Raw genomic sequence first — 22,023 nt, 5'->3', positions numbered from 1 at the left:
AACATCTCAACTCTATAATAAGTAATTTTTTTTTCGGTATATTAAATTTCCAGAAATTAGCCTAAAAACGTTACGTAAAATGTATAGCAAAAATTTAATTTAAAGATATAATTAACAATTAGAATTCATAAATTTTAATTCACATATTTATTATTAATTTAAGTGCATATTTATGCACTTATAAATGATGAGTTTAAAGAATCTCAGTGATTCATGAATTAATATCTTATTCTTTCTTTTTGAAACGGTTCTAAAATATTTAAACCATACATAAACATTACAAGACTAAACTATTGTTATTAGTATATAATGCCAATAATGTTTCGTGAATTTTACTCTGAAAGTAAACGATAAAGTTCACGAAACATTGACATTAGCAATAAATTACGACACATCGATAAACCGTAAACCCTTTGACACCTTTGAAAAGAAAGTACTCGTGAAAATCTCAAAAACATTAATTAGTATATAAATTTAACGTTATAAAACAGAATTTAAAACTCGACATGTTTTAAACAATCATTACATGGTAGATAAACACAGAACTACCAGTTAATACCAATATGAACATTACGTCATAGTTTATAGAAAAGTCAAAGTATCACTACGCAAACAATATGGACAAAATATTCTCTTTATTAAAACAAACTAAAATTTAATAGTTTACATGTAAATATAATAAACAAAGCAACGCAAACTATAATGACGAACATAATTTGAAATATTTCTTCCGTTACAAATCTTACTTTTCCTGTTACTTACTCATGTGCAACATTTAATAAAATTAAATGGGACAGAAATTACAAGGAGTTAAATATATATGTTATTTTTATATATATTTTATATATATTATTTTTCAGTAAAATAACAAAAATATTGAGGTTTTTAAATAAATTGTATTATCATTATTTTATTAATATTTTATTCAATTAATTTATAATATTAATTTTTAAAATTCATAATTTTTCTTTTAATGATGCTTTTTGTAATGTAACAAGAGACTAATGGATAACAGCATTTTAATTCTTATGTAAAATATTAATTTTTTAATATACACTTTTATATATTTCAATATATTTAGCTCTTTATGATTTTTCAGTTTGAAGAATACCGTACAGTTTAACTTAGAATTAGTTTTCAATACAGAATCATATAGTTGACTGATGTAAACGTCCCGAGACGGTTCTCCATGAATATGTCATGAATTCTAAACTCTTGGTATTCGCGTTGCAGTTGATTTTCAGTGGCGAGTACACAAAGGCGATGAACAAGGACTGGCACAGCGGTCACTTCTGTTGCTGGCAGTGCGACGAATCCCTGACAGGACAGCGCTACGTTCTTAGAGACGAGCATCCTTACTGCATTAAGTGCTACGAAAGCGTTTTCGCCAATGGCTGCGAGGAATGCAGCAAAATCATCGGCATTGACTCCAAGGTATTTCCATCATTTGGAAAAAAGTTTATATGTAATTTGTTCAGACATGATTCTCCATTAATTAAAGAAAGATCAAAGCTTTTATTAGCTATTAATTTAGACAACAAATCTTTCAATTTTTTAAAAACAAAAATTATAATTTGGTGCTAATTCATAACAGCGGTTTAAATTATAATTCCATAAAACATGAAAATATATAGTAATAAATAACTTGAAAATTATATATTTGCAATAAAGTGTATTAAATTTAGAATTGTCCAGAAATTCGTCCTTGAGCGTTTTTGATCTATATGTTACGCACTTCAATGCGTATGCGAACAATAAATTACTTCGTTCGTACAGCCTCAAGGCGTAATTAGCGGCCGTCGAATGATTACGAGACCCGGTGTCAATAGATGGAGAAGCATGGGCGTTGACTTACTCATTTCTAGAAATAGAAGCGATGATGCAGGTGCAGGCTAACCGTGTATTGGCTTCGAACGCCGATTTCCTCTCTCTTTTCCGCGCGTGATTGCCGTTATTGTAATATTTCGTTTGCTCCTACGCGCAAAAATCATCGACCTGTGGTGGGAAAATGAAGATGTGTTATTTTCCTTGCGATCATCATCATCATACAGAATTACGTAATTCGATTAATAATTTCCGTGATCTCAACATCCGCAATGATTTCCTGAAAATTATTTAGATACAACGCACGCGACGCTTGCAGAAGAAATAAAAGAAATCAATTAAATCCTCTTTTGTAGAGTATATACAACATAATACGCTAATAACATCGCGTAATTTTAGTCTCAGAAATGAATCTTTAAAAAATATTAAATCTCTTGAATTATCTTTATACACACTGCGGTTTAAACAAGCTAGTAATTTTTTTAACATTAAACATATTTAATAGAACAATTAATTAATAGCTTCTTTAAATTGTAAAAGCATATTTTTTTATTTGTATAAATAATAATTTTTTTAATTATAGAAGTTAAGAAAAATAAAATAAAAATAAAAAATGAATATAAAAGTGTTAACGTAGAGTTTGATGACATTTTCAGGATCTGTCATACAAGGATAAGCATTGGCATGAGGCCTGCTTCCTCTGCAACAGGTGCAGAGTATCCTTGGTGGACAAACAGTTCGGTAGCAAGGTGGACAAGATCTACTGCGGCAACTGCTACGACTCCCAATTCGCCAGCCGTTGTGATGGATGCGGCGAGATCTTTCGTGCTGGTACGTAATATCTTAATACAGCAGCTAATTTTTCTTATGACAGAGAATTAAAGAGAGATCCTTAAAATGTCACATGGGGCTTTGATCTAGTCTTTTAAATGTAAATACGTTTATATGCTCATGATTTATTTATGTTTGACGCAAATATTTAATACAATTGTTTATAGCTATTTGTAACATGCACGTGAACGGTGAGAAATACGCAGTTTCTTATATCTGTATTTGACAATGATGTAAGACTTTGAAATTTCACAAAAACTTTGAGCAATTTATACTTGTTAAATGCTACACGATAAAATTTGATTATCGAAGAAAAAATATTAAACAATGAATGAGATTTTATTATTTTTTCTTATTTTTTTTCTCATTGAACGAAAGTAGGAAAATTGGAAGTTGGAATAAGTATGTTCTTGAAAATAGTTACGTGAATTTTACGACGCTTGAATACAGCCTTTGTAATTTACTGCATCGCATAAACTTTCTGACAAATTTATAGAGCCATTAGATTTTAATGGGATTAAACAATATACTTTCTAAAAGGGCGATTATGAAAAAATAAAAACAAGTTTTGTATGTAAAAAAAATACAAATACGCAATCAATCCGATATGAAGCTCAATCAATACAATCGATAAACATAAATGATAAACGTCTCGATTAACTGGCTATCCGTGTCTGAATGACCACATCAGCGATTATATCATGAAACGTAAATGAACGTGAGGAAAGTATAATTTACGAAGTGAGAGAGACAAATACGGAGTAACAGTCATGGCGTACAATGAAAGGTCGACTCAGAAACAAATCTCTTGGTGATTTCCACCTACGATCGCGTTAACACCTGTTCTTGATAGATCGCTAGCGAATCGTTCCCCGACAGTGATTCATAGTGTCAGGTACGAGCGTGAACGACCGAGAGAGAAAGAGAAGAAAACCGATAGATCTTGCATTTGGAGTTTCTTATTAAGGTAACTGAGTCAAGGCTCGAGCTTCAGACACTGGCCAATTATTGTGAGCCGTTTTGAGACTGAATACGTCATTTTATATCTAATTCGTTAAATCATTTTGCATAAACATCTTAATTAAGCTGCGTTTACCTTTCTCTTGCATTCAGAGATCTTGTCCGATCTCTTGAAATGACTTCTTTCATAGATCGAGCTTGAAGTCATTAGCCTTTTTATATACCTTTTTTTTCATCTACAAGACTGAATGACAGACAATGATATTAATAAATGTGAATGGTGGGAGTGCATATTTTGTAACGAGCTAAGTTTATTTAAATTTTAAATCGTAATATTGCTCACGTTTAAATCCCCTGTAATTTTAAATTTCCTGTAATTAGGTATTTATGTAATTATTTTAATATAATTCAACAAACTTTTACTTTTAGATCTATTTAGTTAAATTTTTTAATATTTCAGTAAAATCGTTTTTTCTGTATAAATATTAATGATTTTATTTCTTTGTTTATGTTTTATTCAAAAACTTTTTAATCTATAAATGTTGTATTTGTAGGATGAGAAAGTAATAAATAATAGTTATAGTCCAATATTGATTTTATAAAATTTTTTTTTTAAATTAACAAAAAGTTGAACACAATACGTATATGATATCGAGAGTTTTATATTTTCTTTAATTCCTGCAACGGAAAGTAAACTGTGGCATAAATTAATGGAATGTATCAGAAAGCAATTTTTCTGATGCATCCAAAGCGAAATCGAAACGCTTACGTAAGTGGGTCAACTGCGAAGATTAGTGGTCAACCATGACAATCGACATTTTTCAAGAACCGATGAAGGAACCGGTCGTTATCCGGGATGATAATCGCTATTGTACACTTTGTTGCTCAAAGTTTACTTAAAGGTTGCATATGCTTAATCTTCAGTCAGTAGATAAACACTCTAGATATCACGAGACCGATAACCTACAATATTATAATACAGTTTATACTGCGCATCACGATTTATTCAAAAGATTACGAGACGCTTAAAAAATGTTATAGAGAATCTTGGCTGAATAGCACAAATGTCGTTTTATCCGGCATAGTTAGGACGTAATTTAAATATCTAAATATTCAAAGTATTGATTTATGCATCTTGAAATAAGGTAAAAGAAATGAAATTTTATAGCCTTAATTTTGAAAGAAAAAGATATGATCTTTATTTAATTCTAAATAGATAGCAATTTAAATATCTCAAAAGAATGTAAACATAGGATTTTTATACAACAATAAAAATGCAACATTTTTCGTTCTGGATTAGAATAGAAGATTTTAGAAGATTTCAGAAAAAGTAAGACTTTCGATGTTAAAAGTTTTTGCGGAAATATCAACAAACACTATAATATTTTTACTGATACCTTATATATTATTACTTATTGAAACTTGTGACGCACTGCGCTCTAATAATATTGGCATGCACTTATCATCAGGATGCAGCCCGCGCTATTCTCACAACATAGTCATTCGTTAAGAATAATTTGCGTGATACATTGAGGAAGGTCGGATAGCGTGGGAGTTGGGACGAATTCCAATTTCATTTCTGACAAATAAAAAGAATTAGCTGACGTCGGGGTCAATCGAGGAATTGTCGGCGCGAATGATTTGGTACCAGCGTATGTCTATATACGGAACTCGACATTTCACGATGAACTACGTATCAATATTTGAAATCTGATCGTATTCATGATACCATGCGATCTGCCTGAATATCGAGATTTCCTGTTTCCTCTACATCTGTTTCCGACATGCTTCTCTCCCGATGTCAATTGAAAAATAGATTGAAGAGGGTACTTACGGACGTTTACGCGCAAAATCACGTGGAACAAGTTTTTCAGTTAATCAATTCGTACAAAAAAATTACGCATCATTAATCATTCGATATCCGTGCGCGCGTAGATAAATCTTCGGGCACTTTAATTTAACAAAATATGAATAACAGTTTATGAATAGCAATTGTCAGAGCTTTTTTTATATTATTATAAATGACACGTTATATACTTATTGCTATTTGCAAAATTATTCAATAGAATGTTTCATTTTTTGCAACTATTTAATACTACACATTATTCCCAAGAAAAATGTTAATCTGACGAAAAATATAAATTAACCTCTCATGGTCACACTTTTAAAAGGGTTAAAATGACCCAATAAACCATTCTTGAACTGTTACCAAATTAAGGATATTAATTCCAGACTTCAAAAAAATTACAGTATATAATTGCATCCTTTAAGAAATGGAATAACGCGCGGTGTTGTAGTGAACAGATTAATTTTAACCCTAAAAAATCGTAAACATGTCAACTTTGGAAAATAAGTTTTTTATTTGAAAAATTAAAACTTTTTAAATTATAATGTTTTCAAATTTTTATTTTAATCTAATACTCTTGACAAAAATTTATATATTATGCTCAAGCTATTTTGATCCATGGTGATCATCAAGGGTTACAGGAGTCAAATAACTTTTCTGTACGCAAATTTAGCATTTACTGTTAAACATAAAATTTTGATAGGATAGTGTCAGATAACATAGTACATAAATCAGTATTTAAAAAATGAATCGGTTTTCCGTAATAATTTAATTATTTGCTATGATATTTTTGGCATTAGAAGTTTAATTTGCCAAAGTATTTTTATCTTTAATTTCCGATCTTAATTTTAACAATAGTTTTTATCTTAATAACTTCAAAATTATATTATAGAATCATATTAATAAATTATTAAAAATTGATTTTAAATTAGACAAGAGATGATTGTTAAAACTAAGATCGAAATTTGCGCAATTCTGCATATGGAAGCATGTCTCTTTAGATGGATATTATAATTCTAATTCAAATTCTATCGATGATTAAAGATCGCAATATGTAAAATCCTTGAAAATCTTGTAACGTGACTGCGATAGAAATATCCTAATCGAAAAAGAATAGTGCGACACAGAATTAATTGCAAATTTATTGGACGATAAATTCTTTCAGAGTAATAAATTTGTCATATATTTCATAGCTTTACGGGTTTTAGTCCACCATAAAAATATTACATGGATTATTTCGTGCTATTTAAATTAGTATAATTTGGACTTCTATGTAAATTTATCCTGATTAAAAGGTGGGTTGGCTAGAACTCGGGATCCCTACAGTGCATCTTTGATCAGCACGCATCTACGGTTAAAATCTGGAGGCGTGTGTCCAGATATAATCCGCGAACATTAAGCGGCGATGGTAAAATGCCTCTCTCGTTGGCTATATAACGGCTAAGTTATCACACGGTAACACACGTTGCGCCTGCCCGCAACGGTGACTCCAGCGAGAACCGAAGAGCTGTCTGCCTTCAGTGATTCGTAAGACCTCGGCCCAATCGCACGCTTGATTCTCAATGTTCGATTATTCGGCACATCGGGTTAAAATTTTCTCTCTCCTCTCTTCTTTCGCGATTTATTTCACATCTTAATTAACTTGATATTTTGATTAAAAGGTCAAGTTGTATAAGAAGGAATTAAGCTTATAATTCGGAATTGAAATGATAGTTTAAATTAACTGGCAAACAACTTAATTTAAATATTTTAATTAAAAATAATTATAACTGATTCGGGATTGTTTGCGTAAAATCTTGACATTATAAATTATCATCAAGTCAGTTCCAATCACGATCGTTGCATAGCGCTATATAAAAAAAGGCGCACGAAAGTTTTGTTTCTGCAAGTTCGCGTTTTCGTGTAAACTTCGTGACAGCCGGTGAATGCACGCGTGTTTGTTTGTATAAACGTTTTGAGAGAAAATATGGCCACCGACGCATTGAGTGAGCGGCTGTCGAGCAAGCTGCACCTGCAGACGAAGACGGTGGGTGAGGAGAGAATCAAAAGAGCTAAAGAGAAGGATGAAGATGTTGCGATCTTCCGCATGTTTTCCATGGAGGGTGATCCTACATTCAGATGCTGCCTGGGCAAATACTGCCTTCTCGGAGACCCGAAGAATACAGACCCAGGTGACGATCGTGACGATCGTTCGTCTTAAAAACGAATTATTGCAGTGTCAACATAAATTAACATTAATATAGTATAAATATCGCGATCACATTTGGTACATATATATTTTTAATTTCATTTAACAATGACGAAATAATGAATACATGTTTCTTTAATTTTCTACACAATTATTTGTCCCAAAATAATATTCTTGACATCGAGAACTTAATTTGCCGAAAAATCTTCATTTAATTATCTGTAACTTCAGTGTTATTTATATTAGAAAAAAAAGCGGTATTAAATTTAGAGTATAGGAGGGGGGAGATGCATAATTCTATATATTGAAACATGTTGCGTTAGACGAATATAATATTAATTCTACTATAGTTCTATTGATAATCGAGTTCATAATATGTTAAATCCTTGAGAATCTCATAACGTAACTGTGATAGAAATATCCTAATCGAAAAGGAAGTTTAGACAAAGTAAATTTGATAGGAAATAAATTTTTTCAACATTAAATCATTGTATGTATGCTTGTGTATGTAATGAAACCCGAAAACTGTGAAATATGTAAAAGGCTAAATCTGATTTTATCAATATAAGATTAACTTTAATCTCAGTTTAACTTAACCTTATCTTTTTCTTAGAATTAGAAAAAGATGAGTAAATAGAACCAAGATTAAAGCTAATTTTTATAGGTAGTTTTTCGGATATCACTACATTATAAAAATATTACTTGAATTATCTCATGTTATTTAAATTAGTGTAATATAATATCTTATGCAAATTTGTTGTGATTGAAAAGGCAAATTAAGTAGAATTAAGTGTCCCCACAATGCATCTTTGATCAGCACAAATCTATGGTTGTGATATTTAGACACACGATATAATAATCTAGATATAATTCGCGAATACAAACCATGGATAATAATAGAATGTCTCTTTCGTTGGCTGTACGATAACAGCCACATCATCATATGGTAACACATATTATATTTCAATAGTGATTTCAATGAAAATCGAAAAGCTCTCAGTGGATTATAAAACCTAATCATACGCCCGATTATTTATAACACTATTATGGTTTATTTCTCCTTTCCTCGCAATTTATTTTATACCTTAATTACTCAATTCTCTGATTGCTTGTCAAAATAAAAAGAATTAAATTTATAATCCGGAATTAAAATGATAATTTAAATTGGTATATTTATATATAAACAAACATCTAATTTTAATATTTTAATAAAAATAATTATATAAAAATTATATAAAAATAATTAATACGATAATTTAACAGTTATTTATTCAAAATATTTATAATTAATTCATTATTATCTAATGTAAATCTATCTCATTATAATCATATGTCAAATACAACCATTTAATTGTAGTCATTAGTCATCACAAAATGTCATGTAAAGAAACATGCACAAGTTTTGTTTCTGCGAGTTTGCACTTCGTATAAACTTTGTGGTGAATACACGTGTGTTCGTTTATACAAACATTTCGAGAAAGAGATTTAACTGCGATGGAAAACATCTCATATACAACATAAAAATTGGTTTATTTTCGCGAGCACTTGTTGAACGTATGGTATAGAACGCCTACAGATGAAGACGAATGAGGAAACAATGGCAAAGGAGAAAATCGAAGATGTTGTGATTTTGAATACGTTCTCCATGAAGAATGATTCTAAGTTTAGATACTGTCTAGGCAAGAATTGTCTGATTCGAGATCCGAGAAAAATAGATACAAGTGATGAATTGATAATCGCGACGATTGCTAGTCTCAAAAGCGGATTACGCCAAGTATTGACATTTATTAGTATTAATCTGACATAAATATTGTGACTATATTAGGCATACACTCTTGTTTTACAATAATGATGAAAAATCATCGAAAGTAATTAGGATAATCCTTTTAGTGGGATAATATTTTTATTTTAATTTTCAATTTTAGTGAAATAATAACACGATATATCATAAATTATTTTATCATAAGAATAATGACTAAGAACAAGAAAAATTTCCTAAAAACTTTATTTAAAATAAGTAACTTTATATTATATCTTATATTATCTAAAAATGTTATTAATATCCAATACATTCGCATATGTTATCAATGCAATTGCGAACAAATATATGTATAAACATTATGATATAAATTTTAAGAATACATTAAAGATAATATACAGAATTGTAAGATTAGTCAGAATCAGATCGTTAAAATAATTAAATCGAAAGACTTTTATTCGATTTAACTAAAATGACACTTAATTTTAATATAATCAAAATTATACAACCATGTTGACAATACGTATAATAAAACATGTATCTAGGATTTCACTCAGAGGGGATGGGGGCTAAAATTCATCTTTACACAAAATTTATTAAAATTGTGTTAAACTTGTTTTAAAACCAGCCTTTGAGAATCTTTATCAAAATTTTTTACGAATAACATGTGAGCCACAAATTAAACAATAAATAAAGTTTAATTTTTCATTGTAAAAAAACGATTTTCATAATTTAATTATTTTTTTTTTTTAATGTGTAAGAGGAGGGTCAGAATCGATTGAACGTAATGATACCGCAACATATATGGAGGAAGAAAGAGAAAAGATAGGAAGAGAAAGGGAAATGGTGAACTCCGAGTATAACCTTATCAGGAAACACCAGTGCGCGTGGTTACTCGGTTGTATACGGTGGTACTATCTGATTGCTAATTGCTACTTGATGAAGAGCCACAATTCTCAAACAAATAAGCATCAGATCGATGCGACGCAACAGCCCGATTTTTTCTTACACGATTTAGTTTATTCCGATGTTAATGCATTTGTTCTGCAATTATCACTTTCCTTGTTATCGTCGATGATAATGTCCACATGGAAAATTACCAGAATCAATCTTCCCGTATGTCCGTGTATAGGTTTTACGCTTAAGCCTGGTAAATATTTGCACAGAATCGTAGCATATAGAGATCGAGAAAATCTCATTTGCACAACGCAAATGCCGCACTACGTGTCCTTATTCTCTTAATTTAATATCATGCACGGATACGAAGGTGTAACTGATAAATATGGTTATTCAAATCAGCCACTTAATAGTATCATCAATAATATAGCGTTATAAGCGCACGAGTCATCCGTAAAAATAACTTTGAGTTTTCGAGACGAGTAAGCCCGATAAGTAAGTTGGAATTAATCTCGAAAAACAGTTAAAAAATAATAATTTAATTCGATAAGTCTTTTTAAATTTCGTATAAGAATGAAAAGAACTTCTTTATCATTCTATTGTATGATTACAAAATTATTTTTAATTGTTTTTGTATTCTACAAGCAATTCATTCAGCAAATAAACACACGCATAAAAATTAAAGACTGACTTTATTCGATCAAATTTAAGATAAAACATAAGTCAAGATTTTAGTCACACTTAATATGCTATGTATATAATAATTGCATTAAATATAGATTATATCATCGAGCGATATCAGATTGTTAGTTGTGTGAAAATGCGGAAACACGATATGATCATGTAGGTGACTAAAATATGATAATGACATTCAATCCATTTGCATCTAATCTGTCTTCTATGGAAACATTTATATTTACGCGATATTGCACTATATTGTTACAAGTGCATGTCTATTATTATAATCTTGAGATAATTTAATTTGAGATAATTATATGATTTAAATAAAAATTATTTAATAATCATAATGTACAATCACATGCATTAAATTTTTTTATTGTAGAAGAAAAAATTAAAATAAATTTACAGAATATTGTAACGTTTATTCACAAGTCTCTCTCTTTCACAAAGTGCCTTTTAACTGTTAATTTTAATTATATTTTAGCTAATTACATGGTCAAAATTCTTTTAGAAGAAAACCAAAATCAAACTTGAAAATTGAACAATATAATTTTATAATATATTTCTGTGCGATATATTTTATTTAAGTTTTCCTAAATTTTTAATCGTTTATAATGTGTGACTCCGATTTAATTTCAAATTGATCGGATGATGAGAAGGAAGTGCGAGGAAACCTTGGACACTCTCTATAGGCGGGCAGGTTGCACGCTCAACGACTGTGCATGCTCACGTATCTATGATTGATTTTATTGCGAACGTGACTCACGACATCGTAAACGTCGAGATAGTCTCAGCACGTGTGTATGCTGCGGTTGAATATAATTGTATGCGCATTTTATTGCAATTTCATCGAATTAAACGGACAATTTCAAAGGAAACAAATCGGCGATTAACTTCTAATTTATAAGGAAAAATTAATTAACTATTAAAATTTTTTATCATGCACCGTTAAATTGGAAAACGTCGGAGTTACGATGACGAAAGCAATTGGTGGATGTCTTTTTAATTACATTAGTGTTTAAAAGAACAAATGTGTTCTGACATAATGTAATTTGTATTCGTTTAAATATACGTAATCGGACGTTGTCAGGAATCGTACACGATGATTGATGTAAAAACTGTAGTGAAATACCTTGGAATTTGTTTTAGTGCGATAAAAAAGCATCGTGGTTGCATGTTTAAGGCTCTGCGAAAAAAAATTGTGCAACTCGTTTCGATTGCCCGGTCAGAAGTTTTAACATACGTTAATATATACGTTCTGAGAGGAGCGAACAACAATTGTGCAATTTATAAAGAACTGTCGTGTTTCTATACATCTTATTGCTGAAATGATAAAAAAAGGATTAATGCACGAACGAATCGAGTGAATGGAAAAAAAAGCATCGGCAATCGACGCAGTTATATGTGCCAGATTATCGAAATCGCATATCATCGAAAACGTGATGCCATTCGAATAAGGATTTCGATATCGATGTGTTATAATATTATGAATGATATCATCAATCGCTGCGTAACGGTAGATCATATCGTCGATACATTGTTCGTATTTGAATGTGGCAATCAATGTGGCATGTCCAAACAAACGTATCATTATCGAGTTGCAACCTCTTCCGCAAGTCCGATCTTGAACCTGAAATTCGTGTTTTATTTACATAAAAGTACAGATAGTCAACATTTAATTAAACGTTTACTGTATTTCTGCCGGCTATTTCTTATTGGTTGTATTTAATTAAACGTTTACTGTATTTCTACCAAGCACGCTAAACGTTACACACCTTGTTTGTGTATAGAAATATGAATATATATTTATAGATAAGTGTAAAATTAAAAGTTGAGAAGGCATGTCACAAAATTAAAAATAAAGTAGAAGGAAATTTTATTTGTTTGGAAATAATTAGGCATGAGATATGCAGTTCACTTTGTTCGTTGATTTTCGTACATTTAGCGAACAGAGTTTGCCTGGGTCAGGAAATTTTAGCACACGACAGCTTCTGCTTCTCATTGCATTATATTTAGACTTGACGTAGGAAAGAGGAGGCAGCTTCCGTCTCGACATAGAGTCGGCTTAGGGAGGCGTGCTACCAATTTCACGACGTATTATAACCATAAAATCTGTCTAAATGATTGTGTTTAATGATCGACGAGTGTCTAAGAAGAAGAATGACGAAATGATAAATGATGATTCAATAATTAATATGATATCCATAGTTACGAAAACAGATAATAGTCTCTGTTGAATTGTTTATTTGTCTAACTAATGGAGGAACTAACAAGCTTTAATGGATTTATGCTGTTAAAGAAATGGTAATTAAGTGGAATCAATAATTAATGTACAATAATAATTAATGTATAATATGTACAGTATTTAAATGGATACTCAGTTCATCAGTTGGAATACTTAGTGTACTTCTCATGTTAATATATCGCAATGAAAACACATGATAAGAATTGTAAGATATTGCGAGAGAATAGAATGAGTTTCTCAGACGGCTTTGAAAGTATCTACGGCAATCGAGAAATCACCTCGTCACGTGGCGCTTGGAAAAGCTTCATTACCGTGACGAACGAACAGGTTATTTAAGAGCGTGAATGACATTTCTTAAGTAGGTTTTAAAGCGTTTCTTTCGTACCTGTCAATAAGGTGTGATTCCAGACAGTTAACACATATCGTGTCAAGAACCATGAATTGCTATGTGTTGAAATATTGTAATTGTTACATTAAATACTTATATTGTTGAATATACATTTATATTGAGTGCTTTAAACACTCTCTATTATTTTATATCCATACATTCCACGTAACCAGATTTTGGTGGATTTTTTTATTTAATTATCCAAGGAATTTATAAGTGCATATAACGTCATCGTTTGTTTTTTAAATATTCTCTACATCTCTTAAGATTAAGAAGCTGATAAGATATTATACATAAAGGGTGTTTCACACAATGGCGATTATATACATAAACGTTTTATGTTGATGAAGAATATGTAAATATCCAATTTTTAACACGTATACACCGTTCATCACATAGCGCGAATAATACGCGGATTACAACGCGATGCGTATAAGATTACAACACCGGCCTTGGGCCATAAGCTTTATACATATACGGAGGTATTGCCTGGCTGATGTGACGTCACGAATCTCCACTTGAGTCATAGTGGTCCAGGAGTCGGCGTGTCGTGTATGAAAGATACATAGATATCAGAATGACCATCTTTAATGCATCTCGAAAAACATCGAAACATAAAATAAATGCACTTTAGCATTTAATACATAAATACTTATAAATAATAAAAATAAAAAATCTTAAATATTCATGTATCTTTTTAAAAAAATATTTAAAAATTTATAAAAGACAAAAAACAAAAATGTATATTGAGCATGTGTCGCATTTTTATTTTAAACATCATAGATATTTTAAACATCATAGATATTCCAATAAAAATCTCATCTATTGATACAAATCAAATTTGACTTAATGTTTGAAATGTAAATATTTATAATAAAAAGATATTTATAATAAAAAGAAATGAAAAAGATATAATAATAAAAAAGTAATTTTAATATAAGTCGGTATGTCGGTTTTTATTTATAACAAAGAACCCTTAAAAATGGCATAAATTATCGGAACTAAGTTGAAGAAATTAGATTTTACTTTAATATTCTCGACTCTGCAGTCTTAAATTGATTATTATAATATAATTACTACGTTTATATTTGATCGAGATGTAATTGATTGATTAACAACGTTTAATGTTATTAAATCAATAAAATAAATAATTAGCAATTTTGTAGACTGTAATATAATTATAATCCGAAGACTAGATTAAATAAAATTGAATGGAATGCTTGATGATGAATGTGAATAATTTAACGAATCGATAATTAACGAACTGGTATTGAACATATATTGCATGCTATTTATTAATCATATCTACGTTGGTGATAAAGGAGATGATTATCGATGGCACTCATATTAATTTGCCATAATATAAACGTTATTTCTGATAGGGTAATGAATATTCTACAGACACCTTGGAGAGCCTAGTCAGAAAACTTAAAGTTAGTTTTGACAAAGTTGTGATTTATTATATGACATTCTGTTCTAAGATTGTCTATCTTTGAAAAAAAAAAAAACGGAGAGACCTGAATATTTTTTTAATGAAATAAGTTTCCGATTGTCTTCAAGAGAGAGAGAGAGAGACTGCCATCTCTCACAGACGTGATCCTGTGTCATAAATATTTAGGATTGAGCTGATGATTCACGAGACACGTTATTATACTTAATGTCATATTTAAGTATGTCATTTGGTCGGACCTTAGATCACCTTTCGAAATAGAGAAATGTTATTAATTCATCTTCTTGTCTCTCGGACACCACAGAATAAATTTAAAAAACATGAAAAAATGAACGCCCACATAATATAGCGTCGTTCGAAATCTGTGCGAATAAATTTGAGTTGGATTCTATATCATCTCTTTAAAATTCTAAAGGATATGTTTTATGTTTAATTATTTTTTGTATGAAATATGTTATTGTAATCATCGTGTTATTATTGAGGATGTAAGATTCTCAGCTTGATCAAGATACGCAATTAGTATGACATTAGCAGCAGACAATACTCATTTTTTTTGCATTTTCTAGTCAATGATCTTCGATTATCTGCCTGTTTTTCGAATCACAGGCCAGAACGTGACCATGATAACGAACTGACAATACTCATCTGCTAGACAACATTACATCATGTCACGTTCTTCGCATAATATTCCTAATCTTAACGAAAACAAATAACCGAGATCGTCTCTTGTTTCTAGATATAGATTACGGAAATCTCGCGGTAGACGAACAAACTAATTAAAAGAAATATCGTAAGTCGCAATTGTTTTCTGACGATACTTAACAATGTTTCTACCTTTACATCTAAATATTGTGAAATATATTTTTTAAACCACACATCAAAAACTAAAGAGATCCATAACAAAGATATTCGATAAATATAGCTACATTTAAATTAGCGCTTTCGTTTCTGATAAAAGCCCTATTAATACGTCTCGATAATATAAATTTCTTAATGCAATCATGCGGTTCGCCAATCAAAGTCCCGAGACCGCAGTGCGGTTAATTTCTTCCGACCGTTTTTATTTCCATGTGACTGTCTGCACCTGTGCATGTGCTAATTGCGGATCGCGAAAGACGGCGAATCTATATGCGGCAGGCAAAACGAGAACACGGTGCTTTCCACGATCGAACGAGGTTCCGAACGAGGCGAAACGTGAAACCGTGGGCGAGGAAACTCCATGGATCGATCTAATTCGCTTGCAACGAGGGGTGTTTTATAGACGAGTGCCCAATAGGGAGCTCCCCAAGAAATTCACGAAAAATTTATTTCGCTAGCTGATGGAGTGCTCGGTCGGACGAAACACGCGATGATGCACGCGACTGCGATTTGCAGCACTACAGCCCGTCAGTCGCCACACGCAACCACCATACACCCGTTCGTTTGGATGTTAAAGCGCGAACCAACGATCTCCGCTACACTTATATTTCAGACTTAGATTTACATTTTCCTACAACAACTTGCCATGAATTACGAAGTAATCATTAGCGAGCTTCATGCTTTCATTGATTGAATATAAATTTAACAGATGGAAAAAAGCAATTTTTTAAATAAAAAGCAGATTATAAATAAAAACGAAAATTGAAAGAAAAATTAGACGAAATAAAAAGGAGGATTGAAAAGAAAGTTTGTTATTAATTGTTAAACTGCGCATCATTTACTGCGCTACACTCTCATCAGCACTTTCGCAATTTTAAAAATTAGATGCTTTTTTTATATCGTATTTAATAGTGTGCATGAATTTCTCTCTTTTTTTCTCTTCTATCTAGACGAACATTGGATATAAATTATAAATATTGTTCAATCCGAAAAATATATTATTTTTATAATTTTTTTTTATTGCATCTTGCGTGTTTTAGGCACTAAGAAGATGGAATACAAGACCAGACAATGGCACGAGAAGTGCTTTTGCTGTGTGGTCTGCAAGAATCCGATCGGCACGAAGAGCTTCATCCCGCGCGAGCAAGAGATTTATTGTGCCGGATGTTATGAGGACAAGTTTGCCACCCGGTGTGTTAAGTGCAACAAGGTGGGCCACTCCTCTATTTCGATGATTACTTCGCATGTCGTCTTGCATTCGTTTATTGCGTGTCGCGCAAAAAACTCGTCGAGCGTAACAAGCGAGTTAAAAACGAGATTTCGTTGTGAGATCATAAATTTCAATCCGATAAATTCGCTGATATAGTCGCTATTTGCGTATTGATGCTTTATGTACTTGGTCATAAAATGAAACGGCCAACAATATTCAGTATTCATTTAATTCATATAAACGTATCAATAATTGAATTACAGACGTTCTTCTATATTCGACGAAATCTGCATGTTTTTAAATATCTCTTTTCTAACATTCTTCTAAATCTTTCATAGTCACTCACAATCTTTGTAGGACTCGTTTCTTTTCTATTGACGCGCATGATGTCACTTCAATGTCATTTGTCAAATGACTCTTCAACTATACATACGTATGTTAACGTCGATATCGCTTGCTTGCATCAATATTTCTTCCTGTTTACTTTTATATATATATTTTATATCCTATATATACCTACATAATATATTAAAACGTGATAGATATAGATATATTTCTTTATTCATCTCTTCTTCAACTTATACTTTCATTCACATAGTCAGTTAATCCACTCTTGTTATATTATATTCCTCGTGTTTTTTTTTACATTATATTTCGAGGAGAAATTTTAAAAAATAACTGAGCTTCATTAAATATTATCTAATAAATGTAAATAAAATGTATAAAAATGAAAATAAAAAATCTACCCGTCGCAATGAGATGTAACGAATTGATGGAACGATTTGTCCTTTAAGATATCGCGAATTCTTTGTTGCAGATTATCACCAGCGGCGGCGTGACATATAAGAACGAACCATGGCACAGAGATTGCTTCACCTGCAGCAACTGCAACAATTCTCTAGCGGGACAACGATTCACGTCGCGCGACGACAAACCGTATTGCGCTGATTGCTTCGGCGAGCTCTTCGCCAAGAGGTGCACTTCTTGCTCCAAACCGATCACCGGTGTGTATCACCTTTATTTAGTTATTAGTTATTAATAAAAAAATAAAATAAAAGAATAAAATATGTTGAAAGAATTAAGAAATTGAATCTTCTAAAAAGTCCAGATTAAACAGTTATATGAGTTTGATTTTTTGATAATAAACATTGAATAATTTCTGTTTTTTTATACCTGAATACTAATTCCCTGGCGGCAAAAAAATTTTTACGAAAAAGTACTGAAGAACTATATATATTTAGATTCAGACAAAATTTTAGAAATTGAAGAAGAATATAAGGTTAAGAAAATTTCGTTACTCACAGATTTTGAAAAAAAATATCGTCAAAGAAGCCAAAAATGATGATTTTAAGGGTTTTTATGACGTTCCAGTATTGGTAACAATTTTTTTCTAAATTTTGTTAATGCTACGCGAAAATATCTTCTAGTTTTAAAATGCATTTTGTTTTTGTATAATTTTTCGTTTTCGAGATACAGCAATTTGAAAAAGTAGTTATTTTTCCATGTAATACATTTTATTTCATCTTTGTATTGCATTATGCGGAAAGTAAGTGCTTTTATATTTACATAATATAAATTTGCAAGGTTTCTATTACAAAATATATTTGTCTGTTATAATATTATAAATTTGTATTACTATATAAGACATTCAAAGCGGAGTTTCTAAAAATTAAAAAGTGATGGAATTAAAAAAAAATTTTTTTTTAGTATAAAAAGCCCTACAAGAAATCTATTACTTGTTGAGAAACAAAAAATTAATCAAAACTTGTTTTACAGTCATTAATTTGATGACTGCTTTGATTTGATGATGTGCTTATTATTATTTGACAATAAATAGATCTTTCAGTGAATATATATGCGTCCACTATTAGAATCAATTTCTAATTCCAATACACAACATGCAACATACAAACATGATATCAGTGAACAACTGAAATTAAGTTTAATCTGAGTGTCATTTGCGTCAATTAATTTGCAGGTATTGGTGGCACTCGCTTCATCTCATTCGAAGACAGGCACTGGCATAATGACTGCTTCATCTGCGCGGGTTGCAAAACTTCGTTGGTCGGACGTGGTTTCATCACCGATGGCGACGACATCATCTGCCCTGAGTGCGCTAAGATGAAGCTGATGTAAAGCATGCGGTTTCATAACGTCGAGATTGACAACGAGATCGACAGATAGCAAAGCGAGCAAAGGGAGAGAAAGGATGAGGAGCAAGACGCACTTCCGTTACGGAATTTGTATAGTCAAGCGGATTCCGTTGCACGCCATAATAATACCGTCGTCGCGATCTTACTAGCCGTCAATTCGAATTTGAGACGCATGCAAACGATAAAGAACTTCGCAGTCACATCGAGAGACGAGATCGCGAGAAGACGTAATAAAAATTATAAGTGTAAGAAAAAGAGTAGATTTTTCGCGATAATTTTTGTTACGGATAACCGACGTATTTCGACGAGATTTTCCGCGCCGACTTTTTTTCAGAGGATGACGAAGCTCGAGAATCCCCTGATCAAGTTTTCGTCTTGGTCAGCACAGTGATTTTACGATCGCCGATTAATCGTTCGGAAAGGAAGGCGGCGTGAGAAAACGCGAGAGTCTTCTAGCTTCATAGTCGTAGCGACATTAATCTATTCATTATTTCGTTCTACGTGTATTTATGAGAACATTGACGCGAATTCGTCTGTGTTCGAAATAATGATCTGCTCGATCATCGCGTCGGGATATCGAAGAGTGAAAGAGATATGAATGAGAGAGAAGGGAAAAAGGAATGCGCAATCAGCGAGCTTGATGAAAAGAAATCAAATCGCCTTATTGTAATAAAATCGTTGATACGGACACGTTGATTAGGATAATGAATAAACCCTAAGCGCTCCGCGTGCTCTCGTGATGTTACTAATATTAATAACGTTTTTTTTTTTGCTTTGTACAATGGTAGAGAAATAAGCGCGCGTGTGCGCGCACAAAGAGAGTCCTACATATTATATATTCTTATGAAAAAAACTAAAATTTGATATATACGTATAGCGATGTTATTTCTATTCGACTTGCACTCACACGAAAAACACGACGATCTAACACGTACACACAATCCACGTCACACACCGACACTAATTTATTCAATTGACACATCACAACTTTTTTTTTTCTTGCCTTCTTTGTACGATGCTGTTAATCTAATTTCCGAATAAATAGTATTATATTATAGTTGTCAATTTGTAGACGAAACTTTACGACAGTTTTTTACGTGAAAATGAAGAAAACCTGTTACCGATTTTCCATATACTAAATAACTATTTTCCAAAACTTAATATATATAGGTAATAGATTATATAGATTTGAATTTAAGAGAGAAGTATTTTAATGTTCCAGAAATTGGTAAGATGAAAATTTTATCGATAATTTATTGATTTCCATATTCGTTATACACAGGATACGATAAACAATATGTATGTATTTTTCAGTTACGATATCCCGACTCTCTTCTCGGTCTTTCTCTCCCTTTCTCGTTCGTCGAGAAAAATAAGCGCGCAACATAGGGATGCATTATCATCCCGTGTGAGTCGCATGCGCGCGTACACACAGTACATACACGTAACACGACAAATATATATAAATACACACATACATACGCTGCTGCAAACATTTTTTGCAATACATATTAAGGGTTTTGTTGAAAGAAAAAGATACTGCATAAAAGGGACAAAGCTCGCATCCATACACATGCACGCATATACACAAGCATAAACAAATATACATCTACATATAAATACACATACGAACGAGTGTGCGGCGGACGCACACGTGGAAATACTAATTGTGGCCTTATTCGCACCGAATACCATAGGAGTAAAAAAAGGGAACTAACTTATAGTAATTTACTTCGTTATGAGATATTTAATATCAAATTTATTGTTATACAACGCGAACGAAAATAAGTGTAACGCCACGCGAACCGAGTCCACGAACAAGCAAACTACGAGACCAATTCGAACTACGAATTGTTAATCGCAACCAATATAAGTCACACACGTGCTATAATATAATATATATGTTATCTGACGGAGTCACTTACACACACTAATCGCCTTAATTAGTAAACGATAAAAAAGAGATTATTCTATAATCAGCGTATCCTATACACTGTTACACTGTAAAATTGATAAATAAATAAATGTAATTATTTACATAGGAGAGTCTTGTATTCTATCTCCTAACTGTCATCGACAGTTTTTTTAAAATTGAAAATGCTTATGGAGGAACGCAATGATAATGCGTTTCTCTATAAGCATTCTTCCATAAGAATAGAATCACCGTTATTATGAAATTAATGAATTATCAATTCATTTATTTTGTAATTAATAAAATTTATGGTTTCTTTTATTACATATTTTTAAAGTTAACAAAAATTTTTCGTATAAATTAGTAATTATTTAATATTTTAATTATAATAAGTATTAGTCACTTAATGCGTTATATAATAAATAAAAATCCAAATTTAAATTTATAGGCCAGTCATTTTAGACATTTAGGTAATAAGTGATGCGACACGCAAATTTTTTTTTTCTATGTGTGGGGGGGTTTAAGAAAAGCTTATTTCTGAGTAGTCGGGGGCCCGGAGGAAAATTAGGGGGGCAGGGGGGAAGGAAAAAATCGTTTTTTCGCACTCTGCGAATGTAGGTCGAAATTGAACGTTTAACCCCTCATTTTGTAGCTTTTTTCAAGCCCTACAATTTTCTCTTAAATAACCCCCCACCTAAAGTCTATATTTTTCGAGTTTTAGCCGTTTTAAGGGAAAGAAAAGTAAAATTTTTACGATATTTTGCATTTATCTCGTTGATGCGTGAACGTCATCGTGTATATGTTCATGTCGCTGTCAAATT

The 22,023-nt window shown here is 31.5% G+C and overlaps 1 protein-coding gene across 5 annotated transcripts in view; it reads left to right on the top strand.

Annotated features, from left to right (window-relative positions):
* Lmpt (four and a half LIM domains protein limpet) overlaps positions 1-21,105 on the top strand; it is a 51,609-nt gene extending 30,504 nt beyond the window's left edge. For 3 of the 5 annotated variants that reach the window (XM_018536802.1, XM_018536803.1, XM_018536805.1), the window contains 5 exons: positions 1,234-1,434; positions 2,481-2,655; positions 16,968-17,137; positions 17,955-18,141; positions 19,116-21,105. In XM_018536802.1, coding sequence (XP_018392304.1) covers positions 1,234-1,434; positions 2,481-2,655; positions 16,968-17,137; positions 17,955-18,141; positions 19,116-19,273 — 891 coding nt within the window. In that variant the 3' untranslated portion in view covers positions 19,274-21,105. Of the gene's footprint in view, positions 1-1,233; positions 1,435-2,480; positions 2,656-7,256; positions 7,633-16,967; positions 17,138-17,954; positions 18,142-19,115 lie in introns of those variants that run through there. The other 2 variants (XM_018536804.1, XM_018536806.1) reach the window with 2 other exon arrangements.
* The last annotated feature ends 918 nt before the right edge of the window (positions 21,106-22,023 follow it).

This window comes from Cyphomyrmex costatus, unplaced genomic scaffold (genome assembly GCF_001594065.2).
Source record: "Cyphomyrmex costatus isolate MS0001 unplaced genomic scaffold, Ccosl1.0 scaffold159, whole genome shotgun sequence".
Classification (NCBI taxonomy): Eukaryota; Metazoa; Arthropoda; class Insecta; order Hymenoptera; family Formicidae; genus Cyphomyrmex; species Cyphomyrmex costatus.
The sequence above is the reverse complement of the archived record's forward strand: the minus strand, read 5'-3'. Positions and strand labels throughout refer to the sequence as shown.